This window comes from Crotalus tigris, unplaced genomic scaffold (genome assembly GCF_016545835.1).
Source record: "Crotalus tigris isolate CLP2741 ecotype Arizona unplaced genomic scaffold, ASM1654583v1 scf7180000024472.5447098, whole genome shotgun sequence".
Taxonomy (NCBI): domain Eukaryota; kingdom Metazoa; phylum Chordata; class Lepidosauria; order Squamata; family Viperidae; genus Crotalus; species Crotalus tigris.
In genome coordinates this window covers 4873421-4898883 of record NW_024100643.1, presented here as the reverse complement: position 1 = coordinate 4898883, position 25463 = coordinate 4873421, and the positions used below count along the sequence as shown (strand labels likewise).

The window sequence follows — 25463 nt, the reverse complement described above, 5'->3', positions numbered from 1 at the left end:
CCTCCTGCTCAGGCATGAAACCCTAAACCATTTTAGACAAATGGTTGTCCAGTTTCTTCTTAAAAACTTCCAGTGTTGGAGCATTCACAACTTCTGGAGGCAGGTTGTTCCACTGATTAATTGTTCTGTCAGGAAATTTCTCCTTAGTTCTAGGTTGCTTCTCTCTTTGATTAGTTTCCATCCATTGCTTCTTGTCCTGCCTTGAGGTGCTTTGGAGAACAGCTTGATTCCCTCTTCTCTGTGGCAACCCCCAAGATATTGGAACACTGCTATAATGTTCGCCCTTGTCCTTCTCTTCATTAAACTAGACATACTCAATTCCAGCAACCGTTCCTTATATGTTTTAGCCTCCAGTCCCCTAATCATCTTTGTTGCGCTTCTTTCTAGAGTCTCAACATCTTTTTTACATTGTGGTGACCAAAACTGGATGCAGTATTCCAAGTATGGCCTTACCAAATCATTGTAAAGTGGTATTAACACTTCATATGATCTTGATTCTATCCCCCTGTTAACGCATCCTAGCACTGTGTTGGCTTTTTTTGACAGCTGCAGCACACCACTGGCTCATATTTAAGTGATTGTCTACTAGGACTCCAAGATCCCTCTCACAGTTACTACTGAGCAAGGTACCACCTATACTATACCTATGCATTTGGTTTTTCTTGCCTAAATGTAGAACCTTACTTTTTTCATCATTGAATTTCATTTTGTTAGATAGTGCCCAATGTTCAAGTCTGTCAAAATCCTTCTGTAGCTTAAGCCTATCTTCTGGAGTGTTGGCTATTCCTGCCAGCTTGGTGTCATCTGCAAATCTGATGAGTTCCCCATCTATCCCCTTGTCCAAATCATTGATGAAGATGTTGAAGAGCACTGAGCCCAGAACAGAACCCTGGGGCACCCCACTACACACTTTCCTCTATGTAGATGCAGTTCCATTGAGGACCACATGCCGAGTACGGCCTGTCATCCGGCTACGAATCCATCTGGTGGTGATAGTAGTTGTGATAGTAACCCACATTTTTCTATCTTATCAAGTAGTAGGTTGTAGATAGAGACCATATTTGTGCACAGGATACAAAGCCTTCCCAATTTAACTGATAAGAAACACAAACTTCTCCAGTGGCTTTAGAATACATTTAATTTATCAGAAAGTTACTGATAATTATTAAGTACTGATACAAATACAGCACTTATTATACTGGCATGGGAGGCCGGAGGAAGAGGACCAGCCCGCCTCCAGTATAATTGTGGTATTGTCATGAGGGAATAGTAGGGATCAGATCATGTATCAAGAATATGTTCAACCAAGCACACCTTTTCCTGATATCACACTGCTGCTTCAAAGGATTCCCTATGAGGCTACATGCATATATCCATGTGCTCTATCAATCATATTTTGCCCTTCAAAATGTGGATTTCTGTATAGCACTATCAGATGTCAGAATGAATCCAACAGATTGTTTATCCATTTTCCAGTGGACTTCATCCTTGATATTGTTTGATAGTGACAAATATCCAAAGCTGAAATCTGGGGAATTTAATTTAGTGTACTTTAAAAAGCAGAAAGAAAATAAAAACCCCAAGTTACAAATCATAATATTTTATTCATAAAATAGACACTCAAGCTTATTTACAATCAAGGCACAATGATTCAAGACCTCCAGTACCATAAACAGTGGGAAAATCCAATAAACAACAAATATATATATATTCATTTATTTATATATGAATGTATTTATGTACACATCACTAAAGATAAGTACATTCTTTGTAATTTAAAACATGCCTGGGAGATGGAAAGGAATGGGCAAATTAAATGTGACTATTGTCAGGGATGAATACATAGTGAATGAAACCAAATTTCCTTGACAATAACATGTGGAACAGAATCCAGAGACAGTCAATTCCTTTTAAGGGAGTTTTTACACATCAAAATAAGCCCCAATTTTGGTAGTCTAGGTTCAGTTTTGTTCAGTGCAGAAGTCAGCATCCATCCTTGGCTCATGGGAAGATAAATTGAGGCAGTTTTCCAGCCCATTGCTTTCCAAATGCAAAGGACTACAAGTACCATAATCCCTTGTTGTTTGGGAATACTGGGAGTTGCAGTCCATCACATCAAATACTGGTATATTTGCCTAGAGCCTAGATTAAAATACAAATCTGAAATGTTGACCAGCCTGATGGATAATTAGATGTGAGCTAAAAGCAAGACTTTAAGGTACCACAATGATTTTTGCTTTCTTTTGCTGTTATAAAAATCATCAATTCCAATGGTAGTTTCATTTCTCTGAGCTGGCAAGTCCAATATTGTTTCTTATTAAACAGTGAATTGCTGGATACAGCCCAAGTCAGAAAACTGAAGCATTTTTTGGCAAGATTAACTCTGCAGAAGCTGTTTCCCATAAATCCGTAGCTTTCTTATGTGAAGAATAAGGCATTAATTTCTCCTCTTGATTCGAAATGGTAGCCAGGGAAGAGGTAGTGTGGGTGAACCTTGTTCTTTCTTAGTTGCCCAGCTAGCTGCAGCCATTCTCATCTCACTACCTATTCCACTGGATTTCTCTAAAAGTTGCTTACTATTGAAAAAGAGTTGCCTAGTTTTAAGACTCTGTTCATTTTGCTCTTTGATCCAGTTCAGTTATGAGGGAAGGCCATGTCTTAGACTTTCTTTTTAATTAATTCACACTTCACCCAAGAATGCACGACTACTAGCTTCAGTAAGCTCTAGCTGAAAATTTTGGAATCGTTTTAGTGAAAGAACAGATGCCAACACCTGACTCACCTGGATATCTTTTTAAAATTGCTCTTAAAAACAAAATCTGTCCTAGTATTTGGAGATGATGGGATCAAGATGCTATATAAACATCCTTCTGTCTCACTGACATTGCATCGTTGTCAAATGCTGTGAAAAGCATGGAGATCCTCTCCAGGCTCACTGATGCAGGAAAGAGTCCACTAAAGGTTGCTATCAAGGGCCTCCTGTAGCTGGGAGCTAGTCCTGCAATGAACTACTCCTTGGCATGTCTCAAAACCAGCCAGTGATCAAAATCATTAAAAATAATTTCTAAGTTAAAAAAATAAAATGCTATCCTTCTCATTTCAAGCTTTCTTAGTATTTCTTAAAAACAAGACAACAAAAGTACTAATACTAGTGAAACCACCCTTCCTGCAAGAGAATTAAAAATTAAAATAAAATAGAAGGACTAAATTATAGCCAGTCATCCTTAGTTCACTACAAGCTCCAGTGCTGAAATATCCAGTACTTATTCTGTAGGAAGGGTGAAAACTGATACTGGCCCAGAACTAAATGGGCTTCAGCCGCACCATTAGATTCAAGAAAGGTTTTTGATAAAACCTTATTTCTAGGGGAAAGGGAAATACCACCTTGGCTAAATAGGACCTAAAAATAGAGGTTAGGCCTGGGGAAATTGGTTGAAGATCTTATGGGAGCAATTGCAAGCCCTATACATCCTGCAAGTTTTCCATGCTGGAGTCAGGAAATATGGCAATTGCAGTTATAGAAGGCAAAATTCATTCAACCTCCCCTCTAAATGAAGTATGGCAGAGTATGATTAGAGTTGTAGTCCAATATATCTGACTGGTGCCAGGTGATGAAAGGCTGAGGGGAAAAATGAGGCAAGCATTAACAAGGATCAAAAGAGAGCATGGAGGCATCTACAACTGTCAACAAATGAAAACCAGCAAATAAAAGTACTTTGTTTTTTAAAATATGGCTGTATGCCTGCATTAGAAAAAAAAATACTTGTGAAAAGTGTATATAACCTTACACTAAAAAAGAATCTCCCAAAATGTCCTGATCAGATGCTCTTGTATAAGGACAGGATGTTCAAAGAGAACGGTCCTAGTGTAAGTCTCTGATAGGGACACACACAAGACATTTGGTTTGTGGTTACTGAAAGAGGGTTCTGTGGAAACAGAAGGGCCTTCTGCAATAAAGCATCCCATAAACATATTAAGATGATTTTGCAAGATTATCATATTGAGTAAATATATAGGCAGATCTTGGGAGGAATTTTAACTCTACAATATCTGCTGTGCATGAAAAAGATTTTTTAATCCCAAGAATCTTTGGACGTTGGACAGACCTGCCCCAAACCCTGGAGAGCTGTTGCCAATCCTGAAGACTCTGCTAAGATAAATCATCCAAAGTTCATTTATATTAAGACAGTATACATGTGTGAATTTGACAGAGAAGCTGCATGTTGGCTTAATCAAGATACATCTTTTGGAAGCCCAGGGATTCACCTGAAGGCAGTTTGACAGCCGAGATTAGATTTTATAAGCTGCTAAAATGGAAGTCTGTGTGGGAATCACACAGAAGTTGCACTGAGCTCACGAGAGGAATAGTCAAGAGTGGGGCTATAATAAACAGCAATTTCATTAGATCATAATCTTTCCATATAGGCAATTAGCACAAGTGCTTATGCCCTTTTAGTGCAAAATGAAGCTGATTTTCAAATCTGCCCTTCATTCTGCTTCATGGAACTATATTTTCAAGAATGCTGGTAGTGGTGTTGGAGTGTTGTGGGCTGGGGGGGACTGGGGGTGGGGGAAGAACCCAGCAGTGCAAATGAAAAAGCTACTCCTTTGTGCCTAAAATTTTATAAATGCTACCATCTCCACCTTGCAAGAATAGTTTTCTCCCCATGATTAAAGTGTCTGGAGAAAGGTTTGGGTCATAATTGACCAAGGACATATAACTTACTATAAATAAGAGTTCCTTGGTTGGTCCAGCAATATTTACAAAGGCAAGCCAAGCAGCCTAGGAGTGAGCATAATAGAGGGGGAAACTGAGGCAGATGTCAGTAGTATCTTCCTGTTTCCTGCCAGTTTGTCACCCATCGCTTCTTGTGCTTTGGAGGCAAGAAACCGCCAGCTGGCTGATAGCGGTCCTCCTGCCGGATACGAATGGCATGGTATTTGGGCATGATGCGGTAGTAGCGGGTTGGCTTGAAAAAGTTGCACTGTGGATGGAGAGAAAGGGGGAGGGGAGGATACATACATTCAGTAGCAGAAACCAACAGTGAGAGAGAAACCTTAGCTGACAACCTGAGAGAGAAAAGGTTTCAGAGACAAGAGAGGACAAAAGAGCAGCAAAAGAGATATTTTCATCCATGAGAGAAAAAGAACAACCTGAGCCAATACATTTGACCATTTTATCAGGGATAGGCTGATTTGGGAACTGAAAAACTCTGATTCTTGGCATAGCCATTTTGTGTGAACCAAATAAACAAAAGAATAAAAGGATCAAATGCGTAAATGGGGTGGAGGTGGGACCTTATCTAACCTTCTAGCCAGTTTCAGAATGAGATGCTGATTGGGGCCCAAGGAGCCTGCTCATTATAGTTGTGAGTTGCGACAGTCATTAAAGGTGACACTCAATCATCTTGCTTAATAACTCTAATCCCTCTTTTCCCCATGGTGATCATTATGCAAAGCACAAGATGCCTGGGGGTGGGGGAATCCCTGGGAGGCCTAGAGCAGGCAATATTTCCCCAGTTCACACATGGTCTGCCCTGGGCCTCCCGAACCCCAAGGCATCCCTGTGCTCCACTTTTTACCCCAGTGGGTCTCATACACTCCCTCTCACAACCCATTATGAGTTGGTTACTTACCTTTTCCATGGATCTTCTATACGGAGCAGCTGCTCTGCCCCTTGGCCTTCCTATATAGTACAGAGGCCATGTGGTATCATCCAGGGAGTGGATGCCATTTCAGGTCAATCACAATTCACTACTCTACAATAAAACAGCCAAGCCTCTGCCTCAAACTTTGGGAAATTGCCAAGTCTTGAATGACTTTTCATAGTGGGAATCGTACCTGAATATTATCATAGTGGGAACTGTACCTGAAGCATACCTATAATGTCTACTCTCACCAGTCGATCAGAGACAATCAGAGATAAGTGGTTCTCCAACTAGCCAAGTCTTAAGTTATAAAGGGCTTTATAGGTCATAACTAAAACTAGTAACCAGTGCAGATTGCAAAATAATGGCATCACATGGGCACGATGTGGCATGCCCATCACTCCTGCAGTATTGCATTCTGAACCAGTTGTAGTTTCTGAATGGTCTTCAAAGGCAGTCACATGTACAGCACACTGCAGTAATCCATTATGAGTTAATTAGGACACGAATAATTGCTTGACAGGCCTCCCAATCCAGGAACTGGTGCTACTAACACACTAGATGAATTGTGGCCATCTTGACCATAATTGCCACTTGCTCTTTTAGCCTCAACTAAGTCCCAAAATAAACCCCAGATTAGAGGCAGGTTTTTAGTGGGAAGACTAAAGATGTAAGTCCCTAGAACTTATCCACAACCAGTCTCAGCAGAATTGAGTTTTTCCCTCTCCATCTATGGACCTGTACAACCTCTAGACTGGGACCTCAAAAGCAGAATTTGGTCTACTGGGATTAAAATATACAGTTGGATAGTATTGATAAACTGGTGAAACCTGATCCTGAGCCAATGTATAATCTCACCCAATGGCTTAAAGCAGATGTGAAAGAAACGGGGTACAAATAAGGTGACCAACTTTTTTACAATGAGAAGGAGGACACAAATAAATTGAAGAAAAAAAAGTGAGTCTAATGCGTGCATGTGTGCCATGTCATGTTTTGGTAAGAAGTAAACAAAGCTACTTGAGTGTGGCGCACTCTTGCGCACGGTGCACTCTCTCAAAACAATTCTCCTGTACGGAGCACATGCATCTCATTATCGCGTCTTGCCGCACTGTACCGAGCCTTGGCGAATCGTCATGTCAAATACAAATACGTCATATCACACGTAACGGATCGGATCGGCATCGATCGAATACAGAGATTTACAGATTTTAGTCTTCAAATATCGAAAAGGAGGACATATAGGAGGACACTTTTTGAGAGAGGACAGAACTTACAAAAGGAGGACTGTCCTCCCTAAAGGAGGACGGTTGGTTACCTTAGTACAAATACAGTACCAAGAAGAAATACAGTGCCAAGACAGATAAGAGGCTGCAGTCTCAATCTCCCCTCCCCATCAACATTAACTGGGACTAACAATGAAAAAAGGAGGGGAACCACTGTCAACTTCCACCTCCTGCTGAGGATATTATAATTGGCTCCACGATGGATTGACAAGCACAACCAATGCTATCTCTATACTGCACACCATACACAAGAAAATGTATTGTGAGCACCTTCCCTCACTACATTTTATGACATCTTGCTTTTTATTTTTAAAATGGGGAGGGGGTGTCTACTCTGCTGAAAGTCCATTTGTTCTGTCCCTATGACAAACCTCTGCTAGCTGTGATGTTGAAGTAGCAACAGGGAAAAATTTGCAATTCAGTGCTAAGTCACAATAGCTCTAAATATGAGTGCAGTATAGAGTCTAGATGCTGGAAGCCAAGCTTTAATCTTAGCACAGGTCATTTTAGAAATTACTGCCTGGCTGGAAGCTATTTTTTCAATGGATGTAGAATTTGTCAGATATGGGTGGTAGGTAAATATTCCTGACTATTGCCTGAAGCATCTTTCCTTAAAAAAAATATTCAAAATAATTTTGCACAGGGCACAGACTTTCAAGGATGATCTCAACCACTGCAGTAAGATTAAACTCTGAATACTGCATTCAACTTACAAATGTGATTCTGCCAGGTTCTTCAGGTTTGCAACTAAACTTTCCACTTTGTATTCCATTTTGAGGATTTAGCTCATCCATAGAAAGCAAAACAATTACCACCTTCCTTTGCAACCTTTTCTATATCTTCAATCATCCACATTCTCAAGCAACCATGTCAGATGGATACCTCCTGTGCTTCACATTTTGTGGGAGCTGTTGTTTCTCATGGTGACTCTCACTGGAAGTATACTGAAGCAAGGTCAGATTAAATGATTCAACAATCTGTAAACCTTGATGCTGGCAATACTGTACAGTGAAAATGCCCAATATATCATGAGTCACCATGGAGTTGCAAATATTTTTTCTGAAGAAAGTTAAATTCCCACATAATTAATCTATAATTAGAAAACAAGACTGAAATCTAATTAATAAAAAAGGACCATTATTTTGCAATATTATTTCTCCTCTTTTTCTCCCCCTTTTTTTCCACATGAATGAAACTATGTCTACAGATGGGTTTCCCAGTCTGCACCAGTGTATTTCAATAGGGCTGACCACCTTACCAGTATTACTTTGCTGCATTGGCTTAGCCTATCCCAACAATGGTCACTTGTATTGGCCCAGGAAGAAAGCAAAACAGAGTCAAAACAAAAAGAAAAGATACATGTCATTATTTAAAGTGCCATCTTGAAAGCCACCCTCAAAGTACTTGGTAATTCCTAGGAAAAGAAGTTTGAATTAGTAATGCAAACAGGTAAAAAGAGAAATTGCTCTAAATCTAGTGCAGAGTATGAAATACGTTGAGAAGAATCTGCTTTGAGAATAACTGAAGACAGAGATGCTGCATGGCTGCTAAGTAGAACAGGCAGGCTGAGTTTTAGAATATGGTGTTTCAGCAGAAAGAGCCTCTAATAAAGAGATAGGAAAGTGTCAGGGTCAGATCACCTAAACTCAGATCCTTCAATTTAGCATCCTTAATTTTGTCAACCTGAGATGAGCAGGCAGAAAGCGCTTCTTTGTTGACCGATGAAAGGCTTCTAGTACTTGTGTCCAATCTCAGAGGTTGATATTTCATACAAATAGATTTTTTCACATCTAAATTGAACTCTAAAGTCTGAACACTTACCCCATTTTACTAGATTAGAGCCAAATCTCCAGATCAGGCTTTACAATAGCTGTATTTGAACATGCTTAGCTAGGCTAAGGACAGGATTAGCACACTTGGCAGTTCAGGTAAATCATGTTAGTGGTACAGTTAGAATTGGCTTTATGTTAAATCAGATTTGAGACTGTTTGGAGTGACATTCTCTAGACAGCCATGTTGTGGAACATGGTAAAATGGATTAATAGAGTGTTAATTATCTCTTCCTGTTCTCAGCACTAAGATACTTTTTTTTTTAAGTAGCAAGTATGAGCTACTTCCCTGCCAGGGACTCTGGAGAATTATTCCGTCAGTGTATATAATCCTGAATGAGATGAACCATCCACCAAAATAAGGCAATCACCTGTGGCCAGCTGTATCAATCCTCTACATTCTCTAACTCAACATTAAAATTACCAGTCTAGAAGCAAGAATGAAGAAGTGCAGGGAAAGTTTCAAAAGTGCAGGAACATAAGGAATGAAAGGCAGATCTTGCCCCACCCATCCAACTAATCCACAATCATTTACCAAGATACAGGGTAAAGGGGTGGGCAGTGTCCCCCCCCCCCGAGACAGGAACTAGTAGCTGTCGGTCAGCCGTTTAGTTTCAGAAGGCTGGATCTTCATCATGGCTTTCTGGCCCTTGGCTTCATACAAGGCTCGTGTGCTTGCCCTCCGGAAGAAGCCACACTATGAGGAAGCAGGGGGCAAAGGTCAGGGTTGATGGGGGTAGGAAATATAAAACACAACTCAAGTATCCAGCTTATGGTCCAATAATGATAAACTTCAGTGTGTGCGCTGGAGAAAGCTTGTTTCATTCTTTCATTCCAGGCACTATAAGGTCAGATGAAATGAATCCCTAAAAGTAAAAACCTTCTATTGACTTGTCTGAGGCTATTGTCTCATAGCAACAGCTTCAAAAATAATTACTAGAAAATGCCCCAGTGAACCAGCAGCCCATTACTCTTAAGGATTTGTCAAAGTGCTTCATGCCAGAGAGGAAATTCTGTTAACCCTACTGAAATATAGCGGTGGCATGCTTTGGCACTTTGGGTTTCTTCTGGGCTCTCTCCAGCACTAGCAACAGCTCACCAGAAAAGCCAGAGGGAAATATGTAAAAGTTTGCTCATTAGAAGTGGAGGACACTTTGACTCCCAAATAAAATTCTGAAAGGGTACCTTGCTCTAAGCAAGGGTATGTCTGAAAACATACCCCTTCAAAGCTTTGCAAAAACCTAATAGTTATGATGGTTGCAATTCAGAGATAAACTTTCTTTGGCTAAACCTATGGAGATAAGCAAGGAATAAGCCATCTCAGGCCTTCTGTATGGTCTGGACTTCAATTCTCATATCCCAGTGACATGGCAAGGGACCATAAGAACTTTAATCTGAAAATCATCAGGTTGCCTATTGCAGGAATGCATTTTGGAAGTGTAGCTCTGTCACAATCATCTCAGAGCTTCTGAATATTTAAGACTCTCTAGTCTGATGATGGATTCCAGAAATAGGGATCAGGCAGAGGTTTTCCTAAACTTTTAGTAATGTACACTATGCAGAATGCTCTATTAGTACCTCAGAAGCACAACAGTGTGCCTAAAAAATCACAATGAGTCACTGGACAGAAAAGGATAACTGACTGATATTGCTATGTTATCCTAAGCATCAATACTATGGAGTCTCAACCAATTCCTGCACTAATTAGAATCTAAATATAGTTTCTTAGCTATCTAGCAGATTCCTTATGGAAAAAAAGAGCGAATCAAATGCCCAGCAGAGCCTTTTTGGTTTGTTTGTTCTTTGGCTGATCTCCAGAGTAATGTGTTTGAGCTACATACCAGAGGTGACTCAGTGCAGTTTACGTCATTCTGGATAAAGTTGGAGAGACAAAGTTACTTTGCACCTGCCCATTTGGAACTAGCCTGGCCAGTTTTGCTGCAGCCAAATACGTAAACATTTTGTTACCAGGTGAGACCGGTGTATTCATTATCGAAGAAAACAATTTTATATGTACTTTCATCATATTGCTTGGATATTCAGAATTGTTACAATCAGTTGGACTGTGTGGGTTGGTTTGTTCCTTTGCATCATGTAGGCACAGGCCATTACAATTATTTGCAACTTTGAACCAGCAACTTTCAAGGGTCTTTTTATCTAGGTTGAGTTTGGGGTGGGGGGGAAGAAGCAGGATTGTCCCTGACCACTATTTAAGGCTTCATTTTTTTACCTTCCACAGCAGTAAGATGATACAACCCAAGAGCAGAAGTCCTGCAGCAACAGCAACTAGCACCACCCACAACTCAATCTCGGTTTGCTGCTCTTCACTGAGTTCCGAGTCGATGTCTACAGTAAACTGAAATTAGGGCAAAGAAACAGGACAGGTCTTTGCAGAGAAAAAAACAGGATAAATGCAAAGTTGGTTTTGAAGAACAGCATGCTCAGAGCTATTCCAGTGGAGAAAAATAGAGGAACCTCAATACAAGGCTATTAGCACACTCCCATTGACATAATTCAATGCATCAGATACACATATTTATTCTTAATTACCCTTCATATTATCTATTCCCCCAAAATCCAAAAAGCAGGACTTCTAATTACCTTTATAATTCTACATGCTGAGATGGGAGATGAGGAACATAATCCTGTTCTCACTCCTTTTGGAAACAAATTAAAAAGCATCGAACATGCTAATATCTCACTAAAACTGAATCTACACATTCATGTTGTTTAGACAGAAGGAAAGTAGGTCAATAAAAAAAGAATCCACCCTAACATTAATGACACCAAAACTGTTACTGCCCTTATAGAAAGTAATGCTGGTTACTTTCAGCAGAGTGATAGGTCTACTTGCAGGGAGAAAAACAATAGTAGCAACAAAGCTTCTCATTGCCATCACTAGTTTCAATAGATTGCAGGCAGGTGTGTATTGCTGTAATAGATCAGAGTGGGCTGAGGGCAAAGGGCAGAGAGAGAAAACAGGGACCTGTGATGTGGGAAAAGAGTTGACATGAAGCTGTTCTGGGAACTATGAAGAGAGGTTACTATAATCATGGTCTTTTACAAGAGTGGGGAGGGGGGGAGGGAAGGGCAGCACATATCTTCCTGAGTTGCATTCCCTTTTGAGGACTACCTGTAAAAAGAAAATAATAATTGTTGCTGTTATTTTATCCAACTTATTTTGTCAACTTACATGGCAACCTTCCCTTCACAGGGAAACAAAAATACTCCTTGGAGCAATCCAGCATAATTTCTTAACTTGCTTACCATTATACTTATCATTACAGGTAGGTTCAGATTTAATAGCCATACATTCAGCCACCATTTAAAGTTATGATGGCACTGAACATGGGGCACTTACAGCAGGTCCACATAGTTATGGCCATCACCATGTCCTCACAGTCAAGGAATTGTAATTTGGGCACTCAGCTTGCAATTACAGCATCTCATGGTCAATTGCAACTTTCCCTGCCAGCTTCCAACAAACAAAGTCAATGGGCATGCCAACAGGAGATCACAAATGGCAATCACATAACAATGGGACACTGCAATGATGCAGGATTTGCCTAACAAGGGCAACTAGGATAATCGACACAGTAATTTAACATCATGCCTTATATGACCACGGTGAGGACTACCTATATTATTTTAAGCATGGAGATATTTCTTGTACTTAACAAGGGTGGGCAGAAGTAGAATACACATTTGACCTCCACAGGTGAACTGAGATGGACTGGGTTACATTTTCGGTGATGTCCTTCTCTCCCTGGAAGTCAAAGCACAAATGGCTGTGGAAGCCCAGAGCCCAGAGAAGCTGGATGAGAGAGGGTAGTCATGCACTGGCCCACCTGGATGTCCATAGACCGCCACCTCTGAAGATTCTTCCTTCATGCAACCTAGGATATCTGTAAGGGAGATTTTGTTTCTTTTCCCAGGAAAAATGCGACTTCCATCCACAGACCATCTTGGATCATCTACAGCAGTGGTCGGGACCCCATTTGGGGTCGAACGACCATTTCACGGGGGTCGCCAAACAAGGCTGTCCGCCATTTTTTCCCCTTTTCTTTGTCCACGCCCCTGGCACCCGGTGATGTATAAGTGGTTGGGGGTCACCACAACATGGGGAACTGTATTATGGGGTCGCGGCATTAGAAAGGTTGAGAACCACTGATTTACAGGCTGCCTCTCCTGCAGGCGGCAAATGAGAATGCAGCTCTTATTTTGAGTGAAAGCTTTCAAAAATGGTAAATAGGGCATCTTTAAGCCAGGTCAAGAGTCTGAGTGAATGAGCATGAAGTAAACTACACTAAACTAAAGAGTTTCATGAAAGCATGGTAGAATGGTTGTTCTATTTCCAAATGTAGATTACCAGGTTACAAGGCTGCAAGCTTGCACATGGTTTTGTGTCATACTCTGAGGGAACTTGACAAATACTCCCCCTTACAAAGGAAGAGGATGAGGTTCAATGTCTCCTTCCAACCTTCCAAGGATGTCTCAATTGTTTGTCAAATGATTTCATCAATCTGCAAAAGCATGGCAGGACTAGGCCAGAGTCATACTTGAAAATAAATTCCAGGAATATTGCTAGAATCTGATAATTATGGAGGAAGAGAGCAGTGGACCATGGCAAAAGGATCTGCCACGCTTCCAGCCTCAATCCATGTCGTTTCCTTCCATGCATACTTTCATTCCTCTCTGACTGGCCAGCAACCTTTTCAACATCACTTTGATGGGACCCTCGGTGTAATTTATTGTGAATTGGTTCTACTGGGTAGTTTTACATGGCAAGCACTGTTTAACCTATTTTCTGGAATCATATAATATATTGAACTATAAACTAACCAGTCAGATTGGTTTTGCATAGTATGAAAACTCACCACAAAAAAAAGTAAAATTGGATAGAGCTATTGGGCTTAGCTGTAATAAAAAAGCTACTGCAGAAGGTAAATGAAGAGCTAGCCCAAAGCAGTTGAATCATTTCATTAACTGGATGGGCCAGGCCTGGAATGTGAAAACTGGAATCAGAAAGATCTTGGTGATTTCTTGGAGTTACTTCATCTTTTTACTCACCAACACTGTTTGATTTTTCATGTTGATTGTAGAGGAGTTTGTCCTGAGGAAGAGAGTCACTTGTCCATCTACTTTGACACGATCAAAGTCATTATAATCCTGTAAGAACCAAAGCAATAACTTCTGTTTATCTATACATTTGACTCTGAAATGGATGCCTGTGTGTAGTAGACAATAAGCCCAATTAATCTGTGAAATAAATAAATAAATCCATCCACCACGGGGGAAAAAAAATCTTGCCCTCTTTGGCACCATTATTATATTAGTGATTCTTAGCTGCCGGATTAATTTGCAGCAGTCTATGATTGCAAAAAAAAAAAAAGAAGAAGAAGAAGAAGAAGAAAAGAAAAAAGAAAACTGTTTGCCTCTAGCACACCAGTACAAGCAACATGCTACTAAATGGGAGCAGAAGAGATAAATGGCACTTACCTCAATGAAAGTACTGTTCCAAACTCTTGCTCGGACCTTCACATTTGTAACTGCTCCGATATTCCACAGGGGGCATTCAAACCAGATGCAGCGAGAAGTTCCTTTGAAACAACTCTGGAAAGAAAATATGGAACGAGGCAGGGGAAACCATCACTGGTGAGTCATTCAAAGAGCGTTTGGTATAATATATAGTCACATGCATTTTTCATTTCTTTCTTTTAAATGGCATTTTAAAACAAGCAGGGTCATATCGTATCATATTCCCAAAACCTCTCAAGCTTCCAGTACCAACTTTTGATAGCAACATTTCAGGGATATAATGCTGGCATTAAAAAACATGGCAAAAATATAAATAGGAATAAGAAGTCTAAGAAACCTGATCCAATTCCTCTTTTGGATTGAAAAAAGAGCAGAAATTTGTCAATAAAATGACATATTAATGTTATTGCCATTTTGTGTCAAAATATTTTTTAAAAAGTAAGAATGGAAACCATTATTATTCCTACCCATAACCCTTCTCAAAATTAAGATACAGATTGAAATAGTTCTATCTGGCTCCTTTCAGGGACACCAAATGGCGTGCTACAGTTTGCTAAATATTCAGGAGAGTGAGTTGTTGTCCTTAAAGCCAATGAAATTGTGCATCCCTGCTCTTACAGTTTGGGAGGATTGGGATTAATCTATGGGTTCTTTGAAATATAAATGGACATAGTTTCAATGGTAAAAAATAATTTCTAGATCCTATGACATTGTTTCTAAGTCAAAAAGGTTTCTGGATGAAAGCAAACAAATATCAGAATTTTGCTAAGAAAAATACTAGGGCATATTCATTTAGTTATTGTGAACTGCTTGATTTGAGGATAATTTTATCTTTTTACCCAAAACACATATACTATTTGTCCTTATCCATCATTCCCAAACAGCCATTCAAAAGGGTAGATGCTACTAATATCAGTTTGGGACAGTATAAATAGCAGGTTACCTCAATCTCAGCAACTTTAAGATATGTGGATGTCAACCCCCAGAATTCTGAAAATTGAAATCCACACATCTTAAAATTACCAAGGTTGAGAAACATTGATACAGAGCAATATTGGCTGGCCTAGAGAGGCTCATAATGAAGGAATTCTTATTAAGGACAGAAAGGATATCTTAATGATGAAATGGTTACCAGTGCTGTTTCTGATCTGGCTTTCTTTGAAGACGCTAAGGTGATGGGAATCTCAGCATTTGGAGATGTCTGCAACTCACGCTTTCTCCGGGCTGGGGAAGTACTGTGATCTATTTGCTGAAAAGGAAGAAATATTAGCTGTTATTCTGTCCATGAACATCAAGAAGTATAAAACTACTTGCCCCCACTGAGGTGCCTCATAACCAGGGGATGATTCTTCATTTTGTAGGAATCGGGAGTCTTGTTGTTACTGTTGGACACTTTTTTTTTTTTTTTTTGCTAAGATCATATGCTATAACATTAAGTATACCAGAAAAAGTTCATTAATTGCAATTCTGTTAATTTCACTTGAGAAACAAATTAGGTATATAACACTTTTAATAATAAGCTATTTTATGTTTGAAACATTGTACCAAATTCACACAAAGTCAAATAAGACAGCTAATTAAGAATCTTCATTTTCAAAATATCTTGAGAATGCAACTTTAAGAAGGCCCACTTGTTGGCACTACTAGCAAGGAATTCTGGGAAATGCAATCCTCACAAAGCACACTATTCAAAGTAAACCTAGTATCTATACATGAGTCAGATACTGATATTCCTAGAATGGGCGAGCAAGGGGTTGATATCAAAATATACATATTCATATTAAGCGGGGATAGAGCAAAAAGGTGAAGAGACTGAGAATAAACCCTAGACTCACAGTGAGCTTGAGGGGGTTGATGACCTGTTCAGATGGTTCACAATACCAGTCTTCATTCCCTTTTATCAAGATTTCAGTGGGGTAGAGTAGCCATTTTCCATTGCTGGCTTCATAAGGCCATTCAAAGCCTAATATGATTGTTCCAAAAGAAGCTAAAGACTTAGTTTTTGTAGTCACCTTAAACAAATAATAACAAAGATATTAATAACATATTGATAATCCTTTTCAAAATTCAATTTAGAAAATTGTTGGCAACTCTTCATGATTAGGCTGAAAATTGCAGTGAACTTGCATTCATCTTTCCATTGACTTGCTCATCAGATGAAAATGAGCCCAAGAAGTAGCAATTTCTGAACAGTCTGCTTAAGAGTGAAAATATGTTGTGATTAGAAAAGTGACAAAAAGGAATGGGTTAAACACTCTTATGCCATAGTACTCTTCATTAAAAACTGTAGTCTCTTAAGTCTAGTTTTGTAGATTTTATATTTAATATCTGTATAATTATAGCCATAAAAGTAAGTCCGTCCTTGACATTTTCCATTCTATAATAAAGCCAAAAATGTTGGCTTCACTTGATTACATATATTGATAATTTATACAACAGCAGGAAGGAAGAATAGCTTAAGAAAAAGGTTATTCTTTATTCTCACACCTTCAAATAAGAATAAGGGAAAGGGCCAGAATTTTAACTATAAATGAAGGGGAATTTTCAATCATTCTCCTTTCTTTCTCTATCTCTCCCTCTCCCTTTCTCTCTCATTATCTCCCTCTTTCTCTCACACACAACTTTCTGTGATCCATACAAAAATGAAATCCACAAGTTCTTTCAAAAATCTATTCCTGATCCTCTCTTCAAGTCTTCTTTTTCAATAGCCTGGTTTGAGAGAGAGTTTTTATTTGTTTCTGTTAGATAATTAGACTTAGCCATTGTTTGCTCCTAAACCCAGATGACAAGGAACAAAGATTGGATATTGGGCTACTAACTTTAAATTTAAAAAGGCACAGCTATGGAAACAAAGGATGCAATTTAATAGGCAGGGACCAATCATTGCTTAAGGTTCTGAACACCACAGGTGGAGCTTATGGTAAATAAATATTGGACAATTTGAAGTCATAAATCCTTGTCTAACTTTATCACGATGGGATCCTAATCAAGAAAATCTATCCAAATGGAGTACTGACTAAAAGTGGTCCTCGCTTAATAACATGTTGTTTTACAACTGTTGGAAGTTACAACAGCCATGAAATGGGTGCTTCCATAAAATCCATTCATTTTAACAGTCATTTTCTTACAGAAACTGGCAAAAAAATGCCCCAGACCCATAAAAAACATCATGAATCACATTCAGTCATGTCCATCTCGCTGTAGTCATGTGACCACTTGTCAGGCAGTTTTATGACCAGCTGTGGTGTTCCCTGGTCATATGACTGAGACTGATTCATAGTTTTTTTTGGGGGGGGGTAGGTTGGCATTTTTTGCCAGTTTCAGGAAGAAAATGTCCATTAAAATGAATGGATTTGCTTAATAATCACAGCAGATACTTACCTGGAAGTCCAGCTCAATGGGACTGCCAACATCTTCTTCATGCTTCATGGCTGATTCTCCTATGACTTTCCCACTAAAGTATGACTGAAGCCACCGGTTGATTCTACCGTGAAAAAATTGAAAAGTTGCAAGAGAGATTTACCACACTTGGTTTTTTTTTAACAAGCTAAATGGTTAGTCCATAGTTTCCTGGGAACTGTCAAGCTATTCTCCAAAGCACCTGAGGGCAATATAAGAAGCAATGGATGGAAACTAATCAAGGAGAGAAGCAACCAAAACTAAGAAGAAATTTCCTGACAGTCAGAACAATTAATCAATGGAACGACTTGCCTCCAGAACTTGTGAAGAGATTGGACAACAATTTGTCAGAAATGGTTTAGGGTTTCCTGCCTGAGCAGGGGGTTGGACTAGAAGACCTCCAAGGTCCCTTCCAACTGTTATTCTATTCTATTCTATTCTATTCTATTCTATTCTATTCTATTCTATTCTATTCTATTCTATTCTATTCTATTCTACTGTCTTATTCTTATTCTTTCCTCCAAACATATTAGGATTGGAACCCTCTGGATTTCTGGTCTTTGACCATTTTAGCTGAGAAGTCTGAAGGCTCCAACTGTGATATATCTGGAGAACACCATCTTGAGGAAGAGTAGCCTAGAAGCCCAGCTACACTCAAAGTCTGGGTTTTCTTTATGAAGGTAGGCATAAATTGGGATTCATCAAATTTTGGCATAGAACCCCCTTTCTATAATTTTCCTTTCTTAACTTATGTCAACACTTTAAGATACGCACATGCTTAGTGATGCATCAACTGTGTAGTCCACTAACAAAGCTGCTGTCACTAGTTGGAGATCTTCCTGATAGCTTATCCTGTACAAAATACAATAGTCAAAAGGTCTATCAGATTATTTTTAAAATTACTCCAAAGAACATAAACTATTATTACATTTTGTCATCACTGTAAATTATCCTAGAGGTCTGAATCTAATTATCTTAGAAGTCTGAGAGGAGTCCATACAATGGTTCCTCTTCCCATCAATTAATACTAGTGTTGCTAATTTTTGTACTACCTAGTGCAATACAAGAAATTAAAAAAAGTACTAGTGTGGTTCTCCTATGAACTTTATATATTAGAATAATCCAATATTACAGCAGGCAGGGTTCATAGTTATAGACTACTTAGTTTCTGTCACGAAAGCCTATCTGTCCCACACATGCAGTTAAACATCATTTACAGACCTGAGAAAATAGAGTGGATTGCACCACTTAAACTACAAGTACAAAGTACAGGTAAACTATAGTTAAATATATAGTTTGTTGGTTTTGCTTAAGCAAAATAAAGCATAATAGCACCAGCCTACCTGAAAATATAAATATAGAACATTCCTCCTTCCTATGTTAATCTTCATAATAAAGTTGTAATGTATAAGTTTCCCCCCATCTTTAATATGAGTAACATTCCAAAGTGGTGTGATCCTTTGTGACTTTCTTCTCTTAGATATATGCTGATCCATCTGGTTTCACTGGAGGTAGGTTTGGTGTGTGTGTGTGTGTGTGTGTGTGTGTGTGTGTGTGTGTGTGTGTGTGTAGGTGCAAGCTATTGAAGAGAGAAACTATCTTAGTCATCCCTGATGATTATTGATAAGAGGACAAGACTCACGTGGAAGGTTGAATCTGGACTGTGATATTCTGGGTAGATAAGGTAATCCCACTAATTTCAAATGTGATAATCAGCTCTGCCTGGAAGAGAAGTCAGATTGTGCAATATTTTGTTAAGGATGATATATTTTAATCAAGTTTGTAATCTGAGGTTCACTAGACTGCCCTGATTAACTACACAAACATCTGTGGCAAGAAAGATCTTTTATCGGCATCAGTCGATAAAATAGATGTGTAACTGTCTGGAAGAGCAAGACCTGACTTTGGTGATTCTTAACCTGGAGCCCAGACTATGGACTTGTCCTTTCAAGACAAATATTAGTCTGGATAAATAAATTCTTATTCAATACCAATATCTATTGCTATTAATTCATGTTGAAGAAGAACCGGAGCTCTTTGTAAAAATTATCATAAAAAATGTACTATTATTGCAGTGAATTTGCTAATAAAAAGTTCAGTGTTTGATGCATAGCTGTTGATAAAACTGAAAGTAGAATTTCTTTATTCCACATTACCAACATTCACCAATAGCTATTACAGTAGACTACTGTAATTTCAATGCTAAGTTAAAACTAGGATATATATTTAATCTAGTGAATAATCTCAATAATTTAAAAAATACTGCTGTTGATGCTTGCTATTTTTTTAAAACCTTATGGCTGAAAGGGATAAGATGGTCCTGAGCAATCAGGAAAACACCCCATAGATGAGACTCATACAACAGAGACTTTCCAAAGTGTCCAAATCAGAAACAATATACCTGCTGGTTCCTTTTGAAGGGATTGCCCATTTCACATATCACTGTCTCCTTAACAGTGCAGGCCCCACTCTGAAAGGAATAAAAGATGCACTTCATTGTCTGACTACCTTTATTTTACTTATGTATAACTCATATATACGGTATACATGCATACATATACATACATACACACTTATATGTTTATACTATATATATATATATATATATATATATATATATATATATATATATATATATATAGCATACACACACACACACACACACACACACACATACCCACACACATATTGCAAATGGAGAAAGCATGGGAGCCAAAACACATTCTTCCATGTCTATGTATGCATGTATGCATGCATTTATACAAACGCATGCATACATGCATACGTAGACATGGAAGAATGTGTTTTGGCTCCCATGCTTTCTCCATTTGTAATTCCATTAGAAATGAATTGGTTCTTAAGCAATTATGAAGTTTTAAGCACAGCCCAGGGCCTAGATCTGGCTATAAAAATTCTGATGTAGGCCCAACATCCCTCAGAATCAATATAATACAGGAAGAAAAAAAACCTTTTGCTGACATATTTTTTATCAATTAAATAAACCAAACCCCAAAAAAAGGAAAGGAAAAGGAAAAGAATGTGTTGATATACACACACAATATGAACTTTACAGAAAATCAAAGACTGAAATGAAAATGATGATCATAAAAAGATTTTTTAGAAACAATTTCAAAACAGCAAAACAGCAAAAATATAAAGAAAAAATGCACTAAGAAAAAACATACAAAAAATGTCTTTTTAAAAATCCTAACTGTTAATTGGTTAGACTTCTACTGTGAATACATACAGTAAATTTTTCCACTGCTGCATATTTTTAAACTTCAGTCTCCCGATCCTGCAATGATGGCAAGATTTCTCTCTACCAATTTTGTGCTGCATTAACTCTTGCCATTGTTGGCATGTATTTTAATAAACTGGAAAGATTTCATTTTTTCTCTGGGATCACGTCTAATAAAAATATTTGGGTTATAATCCAAATTTTATTTTCAAAATTTTCTGAATTTTTACAGTACTTTGGGGTCTTTCTACATAATTACCATCTGTTTGTTATGGCTTCTAAAATTTATTTTGTATGATTTATCTATCTTGGCAATAATTGACAAATTTATATATCATCTGTGGACTATTTTATACCAATTTTCCTTCAAACTGTAGCATGTTGGAAATTTCACTGATTCTCCTCCACACACACAATTCTTACCACAATTGTTTCACAATTATTACTTCTTTGAAATTTTGCAGCCATTTTATCATGCAGTTTGTTATTTCTTCTAGCTCCGGATATTTTTTAAGTAAAAGTTTATAAATATATCCTAACTGATTATCTTGATTCGATATAAGAATTTCAAACTCTGTCATCTCTCTCGGAATCTTTCTTTCTTCTTTATATTTTTCCAGTTATTTGCTATGGTGGATTCCTTTCTTCATTAAGCAATCCTTATTGTTTCTTTAATCCCCTACATTTCTCAGTTCAGATGTATGATACTCTTAAGCCTTGTTACAACACTGAATCTTACTCTTGTTTTTAGATTCCCATTTCATTATTGTCCTGCTCCCTTTTTCTGAGATTTTTTGATATGGCTTTACTGCATAAAAATCTTGCATTCCCTTTTAAAACTTTTAACACATCTTTGTCTGTTCACTTAGTTAATACAGTTCAACCATGGCAATACTTGTTAACCTTCAGGCAAGTCACTAGCATCATCTGCATATTAAGTTGAGATCATGAATCCTGAAGAATATTATTCCGATTTGTTAGAAAGGCTTCTATCCAGGAATTAATAAAGAAAAACACCACTTCATGCAACACCAGTAAATTTGTGTGAGAGAGTACCAAGGACTCCACAGTTCAACCCTAGGTTACATGTTCTTCTATTAGAACTTGTAATTTTTTTCTGAAAAGCAGCTAAGTGCAGAGCTGAATGGAACAATAGCCTAATGCTATCCCAACTTTCAAAAAAATATCTCACCGGCCGAACTGAAGAAGGCAGCAGAGAGGGTGGGAAAGTAATATTGAGGAGGGCCTCATGAGCATCTTCTCCATTGATAGGTGATGTTGGTTTATTAGTGACTTTGATGCTCAAATTCAATTTCTTGACTTCCGACCTGTACTGAAACACCTGCACACCATCTTGACTACAATGGGAAAGAATAGTACAATTGAGGGAGGATGATAAAGAAAAAAAAAGCATATATGTCCCTCCATTCAATCCTTAACTTTGGTCAAAAGTGGCTAGGACAACAATGGACAATTTGGTACTCCCCAAAGATTTAGAACTATAAATTTCATACTTTCCAGGGAACATTGGGATTCTTTGAAATCATCACCCCAAACTCCTAGATCAGACCAACTGACTTATCCTGCCTTAGAGCAAGAGTGGGAACTCATTTACTGTGTATCTCTGCCCCAAGGTGAGAGACAATTTCTACTGAAATGCTTCCAGGATTGTGCAATGTTCTAACTGTCTGGTAATGACACCTCACTTATTTAGATCAGACAGTAGACGGGTTCTAGGGCAGGTCCTCTGCCTGAACGATAACAGTAGCATGCACTAAAAATGATTTTACCCAGTGATTTTTTAAAAATTCTGCAGATATATCATCTAGGAGCTATTTATTGGCCTGAAAAGAAATTCTCAAGAACGGCTCTTCCTTTAGTGACAGTGATCATGTTGACAATAATGCAGAAAGCATTCGAAAGTAGACAGAATTCATCCCAAATGTATGATTATTTCCAAAGTCAGTATTTCCTCTTATTTAAACATATGTGTAGCATAACTCTGTATTATAACGATTAGTCATTTCACATGGTCTTCCTCTTTCTCAGCCCATCCTTCCCACAATAAGCCAAATTCTCTCACCTGGGCAACTTTTGGTTCTTTTCATTTAGAAAGAATGCCTGAATCTGCAAGTTGCTATTGCATTGGCTGTCAGCTCCACATTCCTTCTGAAACTGAATCTGAAAACAGACATTTTGAGTCAACAAAATAAAACAAAAAACAGGGGAAGGATGTTCATTTAGTTTGTAGGCTGCATTGTGTATGTCAACTTTCTCTGACTTGATGCTCTCCAGAAGCACTGGACCGCAATTCATGCCTCCTTCAAGAAGCATGGCCAGAGGAAGCTATTTTAAAAGGTAAACTGGAATGCATTAGAATGGGAAGGAAGACTTTTAGAAGAAGGGTTCTGTATGTAGGGAGGATCAATCCTAAGTCCAGTTGCCTCTTGAAAAATCATCTTCTGTAGAGGGTGTTTCCAAGGGCAAGACTAAATATTTGAACTGTAAGTACCTAGAGTCCTTTCGGACATGGGTGGCTGTAGAAATCAATCAATCAATCAATAAATATGATACACAGAAAAGACAGAATAAACTCTTTGTTCTTCCTAAGTGTGAACATCTAAAAATGTTTCACCACTTACTCCTCAGTTAGACTTTTGGGACAAAGAAAACTTTTAAAAGGTCTGTTTATTATGATACAAAGAGAAAAGATTTTGAGTCAGATAGAAATGCCTCACAGACTGCTGAATTAATGAGCATTGTTTATGATCTCTCCTCTCAATAAGCCTACTTTTTTATAGTCACTGTCTCCAATCTCCCTTTATGTGTAAACTTTTTGAGCCAATCTATTTAGCTCTGGTTTTTCCAGGAGTTGGCCAAAAAAGAAGAAGAAGAAGAAGAAGAAGAAGAAGAAGAAGGAGAAGGAGAAGGAGAAGGAGAAGGAGAAGGAGAAGGAGAAGAAGAAGAAGAAGAAGAAGAAGAAGAAGAAGAAGAAGAAGAAGAAGAAGAAGAAGAAGAAGAAGAAGCAGAAGAAGAAGAAGAAGAAGAAGAAGAAGAAGAAGAAGAAGAAGAAGAAGAAGAAGAAGAAGAAGAAGAAGAAGAAGAAGAAGAAGAAGAAGAAGAAGAAGAAGAAACAGCCAAGTCTAGGACTTTTATGAGTTGTTGTAGGTGGATTTCCACCAATGTCTAAAAATGCAACTCCCTAAATTTGGTTCGGTTAACCAAAAGGATTATATTAAGGTGATTAAGGGTAACTGATGCTGAAATTATCACATTATATTTATACACATACTCTAGACCAGTGGTTCTCAACCTGTGGGTCGGAACCCCATTTGGGGTCGAACGACCATTTCACGGGGGTCGCCAAACAACGCAGTCCGCCATTTCCTCCCTCCCCTTTTCCTTAGCTGTGCTACTCCCTTTTATTCCATTGGCTTTTGAAAGCCAATAGAATAGACTCTCTTGAATAGAGTCTAATTCTATTGGCTTTCAAAAGCCAATAGGAATTGCCCAGGTTGTCTCTGCCCTGCTGAGCCTGCCAAAAGTCCCATTCTGCAAATGGTGCTGTACCAGTTGAGTAGTCCTCGACTTACGACCGGTTGAGTGGTCCTTGACTTACGACCAGTTGGGGGTCGCAGCATTAAAAAGGTAAAGAACCACTGCTCTAGACACAGTTTAGGTTCAATCTAGTTAAAGTGTGTAAAAATTTTTTTCTAGAATGAAACTTATTCTAAAATTTAAATATAATGACTAATCTATTCCACCAGATGGTGCCAGAGGACTGCTTGGTAGGTGAACCATTAAGTGATACAGAAAACTGAATATACCTATTTACAAATAATTTTCATCTGCATGAATAAGTGCAGGGACATGCACACAAACTCTTCCTATACACACATCACCTGTTTACTTTTTGCAAAAGCCTGCCGCTGACTATTAGCTGAATAATGCAACATTATTGTGCAATCCATTTCAATCGAGGAGAGGAAAGGTGAAAAGAATGGGAGGAAAAACTAAAGAGAAGAAGGAACTAACCTCAGTGTGGTTTTCACGAGGCTGATCCTCATTCAAAACAGGAAATGCATTAAGAGAGCGCAATCCCAACTGGAATCGCCTAGGCCTCTCTGAAAGAGAGTACTTCATAGAGAATGCAATGGGGTGCAGCTTGTCTCGTACTCCATCCTGCAAAATGAGCAATAAATTATTTCAGAGAGCCCTCAGTTCTGAACTTCTATGTAGTTTATGAAGGGACATGAAGGAGGTCATCTCCATTTTTGCCACCAGGGCATATTGATACTTCAACACCACATTTTATTTTGATGGAACTTTCCTCTTTGTTCTTGGCATTCTTTTGTTGAAATATAATGAAGTTTATCATGCTAAATTATCCTTCCCTCTCTGTAAGTTCAAGCGATACGATGGTTAGAGAAGCTTTTTACCAGCCAAGTGAAATATAACTATCCAGAATTTCAACCAATGTTGCTATTATACATCCAAGAAGCCATGAAAGATAACTGCTTTACACACA

The 25463-nt window shown here is 38.4% G+C and overlaps 1 protein-coding gene across 3 annotated transcripts in view; it reads right to left on the bottom strand.

The window, feature by feature from the left end:
- Window positions 1-1584: 1584 nt before the first annotated feature.
- The window catches only part of ITGA3 (integrin subunit alpha 3), a 93150-nt gene continuing 69271 nt past the window's right edge, over window positions 1585-25463 (bottom strand). Inside the window, exons 13-26 of one of the 3 annotated variants that reach the window (XR_005555476.1) lie at window positions 24971-25117; window positions 23019-23116; window positions 22128-22293; window positions 20099-20167; window positions 19340-19419; window positions 18472-18549; window positions 17680-17782; window positions 16134-16310; window positions 15431-15547; window positions 14260-14373; window positions 13831-13929; window positions 10991-11116; window positions 4727-4985; window positions 1585-3619 (exon numbers count right to left, since the gene is read on the bottom strand). Coding sequence is in view for 1 of the 3 variants with exons in the window: in XM_039333083.1 (XP_039189017.1) it covers window positions 4824-4985; window positions 10991-11116; window positions 13831-13929; window positions 14260-14373; window positions 15431-15547; window positions 16134-16310; window positions 17680-17782; window positions 18472-18549; window positions 19340-19419; window positions 20099-20167; window positions 22128-22293; window positions 23019-23116; window positions 24971-25117 (1536 nt within the window). In the remaining 2 variants the exon portion in view is untranslated. Of the gene's footprint in view, window positions 4986-9295; window positions 9458-10990; window positions 11117-13830; window positions 13930-14259; window positions 14374-15430; window positions 15548-16133; window positions 16311-17679; window positions 17783-18471; window positions 18550-19339; window positions 19420-20098; window positions 20168-22127; window positions 22294-23018; window positions 23117-24970; window positions 25118-25463 lie in introns of all 3 variants that reach the window. The other 2 variants (XR_005555477.1, XM_039333083.1) reach the window with 2 other exon arrangements.